General features: G+C 62.6%; 1 protein-coding gene across 1 annotated transcript; it reads right to left on the reverse strand.

Moving 5' to 3' along the window:
* Nucleotides 1-479: 479 nt before the first annotated feature.
* Nucleotides 480-9,760, reverse strand: NAPRT (nicotinate phosphoribosyltransferase). The gene is made up of 13 exons (XM_068933521.1): nucleotides 9,525-9,760; nucleotides 7,167-7,294; nucleotides 6,483-6,565; nucleotides 6,092-6,222; nucleotides 5,891-6,006; nucleotides 5,093-5,286; nucleotides 4,184-4,324; nucleotides 3,693-3,777; nucleotides 3,290-3,370; nucleotides 2,685-2,787; nucleotides 2,232-2,386; nucleotides 1,496-1,603; nucleotides 480-1,370 (listed from the first exon to the last, which is right to left on the reverse strand). The coding sequence occupies exons 1-13, from the start codon at nucleotides 9,709-9,711 to the stop codon at nucleotides 1,311-1,313; spliced, it is 1,572 nt and encodes a 523-aa protein (XP_068789622.1). The 5' UTR covers nucleotides 9,712-9,760; the 3' UTR covers nucleotides 480-1,310.
* Between the last annotated feature and the right edge of the window lie 254 nt (nucleotides 9,761-10,014).

The raw sequence follows: 10,014 nt of genomic DNA on the forward strand, positions 1-10,014 counted from the left end.
TGGCTGTACATTTTGCAAGCTTGGGGTGGGTGGGTGGGGATTTGCTATCTTCCTCTTACAAATTGAGGCAGGATTAGCAAAAACATGCTCATCTGAGAAGGGAAGAGTACTTGGTCTGTTTTTTGTTGTTGTTGTGGGTTTTTTTTCCATTCCATGTGACAAATTTTGTTAATCCTACTGTGATAAAGTCTTTGACTAGTCTTTGCCGCAGCTGTCCTGTGTGCCTCATGTTTGAGACGTACCCCAAAAGGCGCTAGCAAAGACGTATGAGCCAGAGCAGGAGTTAGGGCTGTAGGATGCCACGAAAGGGGGATGTGGAGCACTTGCCCGGGAAGAACCCAGGCACCTTTACTGTAATCGCTTGCTTTTCGTGTTACCTTTATTCAAGTCTAAACCATGCCATGAAGTGAAGGCCATTGAGTTAAACGTTCAAGCTGAAGAAAGTGAGTTTTGTTTGAAGGACCAGGGCAGCCACAAGGTGTGTTTGCAGCTAGTGGGTTAAGGCATTTATTTCATTTTGTGCTTGGGACAAAGTAAGCGCAGAGATTATAGAAAGCATCTCGCTATAACAGTCAAGTTAACGTTCCCGCCTGTGGAATGAAACTAGTCTCCATGCTCTGGAGCACTTGTTCGTGGACTGATACAAAAAAAAATGGGAAGATATAAAAAAGGTGGTTAGAGAGTCAAAGCTGAGAGCAAAAGGGCAAAGTGCATCCTGCCATGGATGTCCCGCAAAGCACAAGCTGAAGAAGATTGAGGGGGAGTAATTTCATGTCAGGCCCCTTTTTGTTCGCTTGAGACAGCATCTTTAGTGACACCAACAACCCCCGATGGGGGCTTGGCGCCATGCAGGCAGTCCGCCACCTTTGCAGTGGCAACGGGCTGGCTTGGTGGTGGCAGCAGGGGCGTTTCTGGGACGCTCTGGGCTGCAGCCGTGCCTTCGCTGTATTTGTATTAACCAGGCCTATAAGTGCCGCATCCCAGAGACCTGTGGCCCAGAGGCGGTGACAGCGGTGGCGGCCCCCTCCCCTTTGCCTGGGCAGCGCTGTCAACGCAGAAGGCACGGCTGGTGCCGCCCTGCTCTGCCCACCTCCTCCTCGCTGGGTCCAGTTCGTGTTGCTGGGAAGGCGGGGAGAGGGTCCAGGTCCTGCGCCGTCCTCGGCTCAGCACCCACAGAGCGACAACGTTAGGAGAGCCATTAATTACCAGTTAGTCGCCAGATCTTGAAAGAGCACGGAGGAAGAGCTGGCCCCTGCCAAGGGCTGCATCCGGCGCCGGTTCGGACGGCGCGGAGGGCGAGCGCCGTGCGCTCACCGGCTGGCCTGTTGCAGCTCTTCAAAGAGGAGGTGCAGCTTCTCCGTGATGGCCACCTGGTGCAAGAGCACAGGGGGACACAGTGAACGTTTCCCCACCACCAGGCACGTGAGGACCAGCCCCTTGTCCCACCTCCTGCAGCGAGGGCCGACCTCCTGGCCCCAGCAAGTTCCTACCGTACCGGGTAAGGCTCTGGCTCGTGGAGTCTCCGGTGCGCAGGGCTGAGCTGGCTGAGGGACACTTGCGCGTGGCTCTTCACCTCCGGCAGGCTGGGCAGCGCCTCGCACACCTGCGAGAAGGAGGCACGCGACCACATCTGTACGAGGAGCCAGCCCACGTCCCAAACGACCCAGGGTCTGGCGGAGCTCTGAGCACAGGTTTTGCTCCTACCAAAGCTACTTCATTTAAAAAATAAAATAAAATAAAATTTACACCTGAGAAAACCCTGGCTGGGTTTTAGTAATGCAGTGACCAAAACCAAGGCTTCGCAGTGACGGCCACATGGCTGAAAGCAGCCGTGAGACGCTTGAGGGCTCAGTGGGGGACTCCCCCGTCTCCACCTCCCATGCAGCTGGGCCGAGACCCTGCAGACTCTGCTGAGAGTCCATGGAAACCCACCTCGGACGAGGCAAAAACTACATCCAGCTTGAGGCGTTCGGAAGGGAATGGGATTTCCCAGGGACGCGTCCCAACCCCAGAGGGACTGTGCCTTGCCAGCGTCGCTGAGGGAGTCTCCTCGCCCCGTGCCCCCTCCGTTCCCTGGCTTCTTCGCTTGGGTGAACGTGCTCTGCATGCGGCATGGACCCCTCCCCACCTCCTGCCCCACCACGCTGACGGCAGGGCTGGCTGCACCCTGGCCAGCACCGTGTGCACCAGGGTCGAGCCCATGGAGGGGAGAGGGTAGAGCTGGCTCTGACCTGTCCGTCTTGGAAGTATGTGCGATGCAGGTTCTCCACGGTGGCGGGTCTGACCTTGCTGGCCTTTTCGCTCCCCAGGATGCGGACAGTGAGCTCCTGGCCTGCGCTGGGTGAGGGCTCCTCCTCCAGGGCCATGAGGTCCATGAAGGGGTGACCTGCAGGGGCGCCGGGTTAGGGGATGAGCGGACGCACGCAATGCTGGAGGCAGGAGTACGGGACAGGAGCGGGTTGGAGGATGCGGCTCAGCTGGGCAGCACCGCAGGAGGCAGTCTCCCAACGCTCTGCCCAGCACCAAACCAGCCCGCTGTTTGGAGAAACATCCCAGCGGTGCAGCCATGAGGCTGCCCTGTGTGTGGGGAACTCCGATCCACTGCCACGCTGCCTGCGGGCTAACCAGGCCCTCTCGACAGGCGGTGGAGGCAGACGATGGGCACCACGAGCAGCAGCGCTCACCAGCAGCGTCGTAGAGCCGATACACCGTCTTAGTCCCGGGGATCGTCATCTTCTCCCTGTCCTCCGTGAGCTTCAGGCAAGGAGAGCCGTTCACTTTCACCAGCTGAGGAGAGAGGAGGTTATGGGGACGGGCACCTTATTTCTGTAGCAAGCACTGGCTCACGCTGGCAGCGGGGACTACGCGGAGATCACAGCGCCCGCTGGCCGCTCTTAGCCAGGCAGAGTGGCTCCAACGCCTCTCTCTCTACACCTCCGCTGCAGCCCCGGTCTGCTGGGCATAAACCCAAAGGAGCGAATCTGTCCCATCTTTACATGTGACCCTGATGTGAAACAGCCAAATAAATCATAAAAACACCCAGGCCACCCCCAAAGTTGGAAATTCTGGCCCCCTCCTGACCCAACACTCCCCCCACCACAAACTTTTTGTTACAGTCTTCCTGTGACCATCACCTGCAAGAAACAGGACTTTTGCCTTGCAGCGGTGTCCGGCAGAGCTGGTCTCCCCTCTGCTATTCAGCCCAGACGCGTGAGCCCAAGCAGGAGCCGGGAATCCCCGTGCCGCACAAGCCGAGCGGGGCAGACAGCTGAGCCCCAGCCACCGTTACCTTATAAACACAGCCCAGCGACGGCTGGAGGGGGCATGTCACCAGGTTCGTCCCGATGCCGATCATGTTGATCTCGCTCCCCTGATACGGCAGAGAAGACACTGACTGTCAACAGCCCGGTCCTGCTGCTGGCTTTTAGTCTGTGCTAAAACCAGAGCCACGGGGCAGCTTAGAGGCTGCTCTACCCAAAGGTGCCTAGTATCCATCTGTCCAGCCCACTCAAAAACCATCTTTTCCAGCCTGGAGACCCTTTGTTTCTGCTTTCACACAAGGAGAGACCAAGTAGCAGAGAGAGGCGAGGTGACCGTCATGTTCACTCCATGCATGCCCACCCTTCCCTGAAGCTCAGAGGCCTCTGGCGAAGGCAGAGGTGATATCCCAGCCTCCGCGGTGCCCACCTCACCTCTCGGATAAACTCCTCCAGGGTCCGTTCGCTGATGTCATTGCTCACGGCGATAGAGATAGTCTCGAACCAGGGGACTTGGAAGCTGGAGAGAAAAGCGAGGGACAGAGAGAATGAGCAGGAGAGCAGATGCAACCACCCCAGCCAGAGCAGCGAGGGCAATTTGACTGCTGCCACCCCCCCAGTTGACCCAGCCAGGAGATGCGAAGCCAGGGGAGAGCCAGGCTGGAGCTCTGCAGCTCAAGCACAAGCACTCCCAACTTCATCCAGTTTTCCTGAGCGCTCTTCACACACGAGGCCGAGCCACTTTCCCCACAGCGCCGACCATACAACACACTGCTCAGCTGGCAGCGAGAGCCCCATGAAAACCCTGACGTGGGTGCAGCGGCCAGGAGGAGGTACTGGGCACCCAGCGCAGGAAGGCAGAGGTTCAGTGGCAGCCCGTGGGCGCTCCCCAGGGTCCCCCACCCAGGAAGGTGTCTGGGACTCACCGGGCGCTGCAGGCACGAAACACCCGGCGGATCTCCTTGGACTGCTTGGTCAGGTCCCCGCTGTCCAGGCGCACCCCGATGGCTCGGTAGCCCAGCTGGTTTAGGGCCAGGGCCACGGCACAGAAGTTGGGAAGGCCACTCCTGACAAGGGCAAGGAGAAGGGTTGGTCTAGCGAGGCCGTGGTGAGCCCAGAGCTGGAACAAGCCAGTGGCCCTGGCCGCGATACGAGGCCCTCTCCCCTGCTAGATGTCTCCACCTGCGGCCAGCAGTGGATGCACTGGAAAAAGCAATAAAAGCAGGCAAATGTGCCTGCTTCCAGGCACCAGGAATTTGCTGTGCAGAAAGAGTCTGAGCCAGAATCTGTTTCAATGGATTCGATGTGTCCGGTGTCCCCCTGAGCCCACGTAAACCTTGAGCACCCACCGCATCCCGAGGTGGCGAGTTGCCCAGCTCAGCTGCACGTCGCAGGATGAGCCTCCTCCTTTTCCAGGTTTCAAACCTGTTCCTCTATTTTTTGCTGCTGGAAGAGATGGGGGGGGCTCAACCCCTCTCCACGCTGGGCTCACGATGGCAAGGATCAGGGCAAAGTGGTGATGAGACGGGGACCCAGTGCAGATTTAGCAGCAGGTTCAATTCCTACCTAAGGCAATGGGGAAGCAGCAGGGCTTCGGCAAGGCAAAAACACTACCCAAGACAGTGGCCAGGCAGCAGAGGCTTTTCAAAAGCTGCCCTCTCCTCTCCTGTCCCCCAGCTCCATCTCACACTCGCCGGGAAGCAGGGACCTGTCTGGCCCCATTTGCCCCGCTGCGCTCCCCATCTTTGTAACATCTCATCTTGGACATGAGCTCACAGCGAGGTGGGAGAGCCCCACAGAGCGAAGCGCACCGCAGAGAGCCCCGGCGTCCTCACCTCATGACGCAGTACGTGTCCAGCAGCCCCTGGAAGTTGCGTGGGAAGCTGATGGCGTAGGACACGAAGGCGGCCAGCTCCCCGCGGTTCGCCTTGTCGGGGGAGACCTGCAGCAGCTCACACACCTGCGGCAGCCACGACTCGGCCAGGGACGGGAGATCCACCGGCTCTCCTCCGGCGAGGGGGGTCAGGACCTGCCCGGGGACAAGAGCCACACTGTGGCAAAGACGTCCCTGCGGCTGCCTAACTCCCCATTTTGTAGGAGGATCTGCAGGTCGCCACCTCGGTTCTCAGCGGGGAGAGGCCAGGCAGAGGCAGCGTCCCGCTCGCTGGGTAAAACGAGCTCCATAAAAGGCAGCCGCACACGAGGGACACGGGTGCTCCCAGCGCCCGAGGGACAGGCCCCAGCTGCGGGAGAAGGGCTTCGCTCACACGACCTGCACACATCCCACCCCATGACTCAACGTCCCACAACGTTCCCTATTTCTCCCTGAACTACCTGACACAGGGGATGTCCCCTCTCCTCCCAACCACGTGTCTCACGTCACAAGAATCAGAAATCCCCTGAGACCCAGCCCTCAGTTGCAGTCACACACCCCACGTCCATGGGACCGCGGTGCTGTCCTTCCCTCTTGGCTCGCTCAAGCTAGCGTGCTCCATCCCACGATCGCGTGCCCCACAGCCCAGCGTGCCCCAAACCACGTGGGCAGACAGGCCAGAGGTACGTGGGACGCGGCCTGCCCGGCTGCGGAAAGAGCGTCTCATCCTCCCACCTCTCCCACCCACGACGACACTCACCCGGGGCTGCACCTCTGCCAGCGACGTGAAGGACATGATGAACGAGTGGGCCACGGTCCCCTGCACCGGGATGCCGTAGAGCTTCCCCGCCAGGACATTGCTGGTGCAATCAAAGCCTGCAACGAGGGGAAAGGGGTTGAGGACGCAGGCGGGAGGCGCAGCGCAGCGTTAGGAGCCGCCGCTTCGCAGGGCTGCACTCACCCCCGATGTAGGAGTACTTGGAAGCCGAAAGGCCGCCGTCTGGACCCTGAGCACGACGCAGCCCCATCTCCATCAGCTTCGTGGTAGGGCCAGCGAGGAGCCGGAAGCGGGCAGCGTTCGTGGCCACCAGGCTAGGAGAGAGGAAGGCGCAAGACATGCCAAGTGGGCATCGGGGCCGGGACCAGGGCTGGGAGTGGTGCGCAGCAAAGGCGGACGTGCTGCAGGGCTCCCGGACGAGCTCAGCTCGACTCTGACTCGGAGCCAAGGTGAAGGGACTTGGCAGAGGCCAAGCAGGATTTTGAGGGTCTGGCTACAGCAGGGGTGGACATGTTCCTGGTACCATGTAGCTGAGGGATCCCAGCACCCCAAAAACGTCAGGACCGGCTCCTACCTGGCGTAGCTGACCAAGCACAGCAACGTGGTCTCCAGCAGCTGCACCACCAGCAGCGGGCCCTTCACCTGCAGCAGCGGGACCTGCGGGAAGAGCGAGGCGAGCAGCCGTGAGACCTCCCACCCCAAACGCAGGTATCGGGGCTGAGGGAAGACAAGCTGGATGCAAGCAGGAGCCGACAGCACCCAAGAGCAAGGACCGAAGCCTGCAGCACGGCCAAGCACCCGCCGAGCCAGCCCATTTGCAGGCCCCGCTGCCCCCAGCAAGGCCCGAAAACAGTCGCAGCGGCTGCTCAGCCGGGCAAGGAGAGGCTGAGCCCTGGGTGAGGGCAGCTGCGCTGAGCTGCTTCTTCTGAAGCAAACTTTCGCGGGGCACCACGGGGGACCTTTGACGGACACCCACCATCCTCCTCCAGAGCATGTGTCACACACCGAGATCAAATCGCTTTACCCGCGGCCAAGCACAGAGCAAACATCGCCGTCCCCACGTGGGGAAACCGAGGCGCAGAAGGGAAGAGCTTGTCAAGGGACAGCCGCAAGCCAGCGACAGGCAAAGCATGCTGGCCCTCGAAGGTGCTGGCACCGCGTGCCACCCGTTAGCCCGCGCAGTCCCAAGAAAGAGCCACCCAGGCCCTCGGAGGTTGCTGGACGATTTGCCTTCGGGGCCAGCGCAGCTCACACTCACCCTGGAGAAGACGACAGAGCCTTCCGGCACGGAGGAGACGGTCACCTCCGAGGCGTCCACGGTGCACAGGTACTCGAAGAAGGCTTCTTCCGTGGTGCTGGGCAGGACCGAGCGCAGGTAGGCGATATCTGCAGGGGACAGAGAGCAGCCGTTGAGCAGGGAGCGCCGGTACCGCCGCCAACAGGCACTGGCCGCTTACGCGGGGGATGCTGGCAAGCTTCCCCGACGGAGGCCGAGCCACGAAGGCTGGACGTCGGGCCAAGACCGCAACCTTCGACGGGCAAACCGGATTGCAGGGCAGGGGCGAGAGCTCCCAAAGGCAGCGCTCGGCGCGACGCCTCCCTCACCGTGGAAGAGTTGCGTTGGGACGTGACCGCCATGCCGCAGGGAAGCCAGGGCACAGGTACGGCCAGCCGCCGTCGAGCCGAATGGACCGAGTCCCCCGGCCGGCGGGGACCGGCAGCCATTCCTGGGCAGGGAGCACCCTACAGCCCCTGAGGGAGCCACAGCCAGGGCTGGGCAGGCCCCCGACCCACCCTGACCTCCAGCCCCTCAAGGGACCATCTGGGGGATGCCCCAGTTCTTCACAGGTCTCCTAGGCTCCTCTGAGGGATGTCCATGTCCCCCACGGTCCTTCTTGTCTCCCTCAGGGGTCTCCCCATCCCTCTGAGGGATGTCCCTGTCCCACCTAGGTCCCCCATAGGGTCCCTCCTCTCCCCCAGTTCCCCCTCAGGGGTCTCCCCAACCCTCTGAGGGATGTCCCTGTCCCACCTAGGTCCCCCATAGGGTCCCTCCTCTCCCCCAGGGTCCCCTCAGGGGTCTCCTCAACCCTCTGAGGGATGTCCCTGTCCCACCTAGGTCCCCCATAGGGTCCCTCCTGTCCCCCAGGGTCCCCTCAGGGGTCTCCTCATCCCTCTGAGGGATGTCCCTGTCCCACCTAGGTCCCCCATAGGGTCCCTCCTCTCCCCCAGGTCCCCCTCAGGGATCTCCTCATCCCTCTGAGGGATGTCCCTGTCCCACCTAGGTCCCCCATAGGGTCCCTCCTCTCCCCCAGGTCCCCCTCAGGGGTCTCCTCATCCCTCTGAGGGATGTCCCTGTCCCTGTCCCACCTAGGTTCCCTTCAGGGGTCTCCTCATCCCTCTGAGGGATGTCCCTGTCCCACCTAGGTCCCCCATAGGGTCCCTCCTCTCCCCCAGGTTCCCCTCAGGGGTCTCCTCATCCCTCTGAGGGATGTCCCTGTCCCACCTAGGTCCCCCATAGGGTCCCTCCTCTCCCCCAGGTCCCCCTCAGGGGTCTCCTCATCCCTCTGAGGGATGTCCCTGTCCCTGTCCCACCTAGGTTCCCTTCAGGGGTCTCCTCATCCCTCTGAGGGATGTCCCTGTCCCACCTAGGTCCCCCATAGGGTCCCTCCTCTCCCCCAGGGTCCCCTCAGGGGTCTCCTCATCCCTCTGAGGGATGTCCCTGTCCCACCTAGGTCCCCCATAGGGTCCCTCCTCTCCCCCAGGTCCCCCTCAGGGGTCTCCTCAACTCTCTGAGGGATGTCCCTGTCCCACCTAGGTCCCCCATAGGGTCCCTCCTCTCCCCCAGGTCCCCCTCAGGGGTCTCCTCAACCCTCTGAGGGATGTCCCTGTCCCACCTAGGTTCCCTTCAGGGGTCGCCTCATCCCTCTGAGGGATGTCCCTGTCCCACCTAGGTCCCCTATAGGGTCCCTCCTGTCCCCCAGGTCCCCCTCAGGGGTCTCCTCATCCCTCTGAGGGATGTCCCTGTCCCACCTAGGTCCCCCATAGGGTCCCTCCTCTCCCCCAGGTCCCCCTCAGGGGTCTCCTCAACTCTCTGAGGGATGTCCCTGTCCCACCTACGTCCCCCATAGGGTCCCTCCTCTCCCCCAGGTCCCCCTCAGGGGTCTCCTCAACCCTCTGAGGGATGTCCCTGTCCCACCTAGGTTCCCTTCAGGGGTCTCCTCATCCCTCTGAGGGATGTCCCTGTCCCACCTAGGTCCCCCATAGGGTCCCTCCTGTCCCCCAGGTCCCCTTCAGGGGTCTCCTCATCCCTCTGAGGGATGTCCCTGTCCCACCTAGGTCCCCCATAGGGTCCCTCCTGTCCCCCAGATCCCCCTCAGGGGTCTCCTCATCCCTCTGAGGGATGTCCCTGCCCCCCATGTCCCCCCGAGAAGTCTCGTGGTCCCTCTGAGGGAAGTCCTTGTCGTTGCCCCCACCGTGTCCCCCTTAGGGATGCCCCTGTCCCTCCTGTGGGACCTCCGGGCCCCCTAAGAGATGTCCCCGTCCCCCCCAAGGGGTCTCCTTGTCCCCCCCCCGCCCCCACCCCCCATAACCCCCGCGGCGGCGGGCGGCCACGCACCGGCGGCCGAGAAGCGGAAGGCGCGGAGGAAGCGGAGCCCCTCGGCCAGGCCGGCGCCCAGGGCGAAGGCGCCGCCGAAGGGGCAGCGGCGGAAGAGGAGCTCGGCGGCGGCGGGGGCGCGGTGGCGCCCGGCCCGCCAGTACCCGTACGCCATGGTGACCTGGTAGAGGTCCGTCAGCAGCGCCATGGCCGCCCAGCCGCGCCGCGCCGCCCTCCCCTTCCCGCGTGACCCCGCCGCGGCCAATGGGGCCGCGCCGCCGCCCGCGGGGGACGCTGGGAGTTGTAGTCCAGGAGGGCGCTGCGCAGACCGGCCCCGCCCCCCCCCCCCGACCGGTGCAGCAGCAGCACCGCACCCCGGGCACAGCGCACCCGGGGGAGACGCTGGGTGCACCAAAGAAGGGCGCAACAGGCACCGCGGGACAACGCCAAGCACTGGGTGCAGGGGACACCACGCACCCCTAGCGCCGCACGCATGCCAGACCTCCAAACG

This window comes from Struthio camelus, chromosome 2 (assembly GCF_040807025.1).
Source record: "Struthio camelus isolate bStrCam1 chromosome 2, bStrCam1.hap1, whole genome shotgun sequence".
Classification (NCBI taxonomy): Eukaryota; Metazoa; Chordata; class Aves; order Struthioniformes; family Struthionidae; genus Struthio; species Struthio camelus.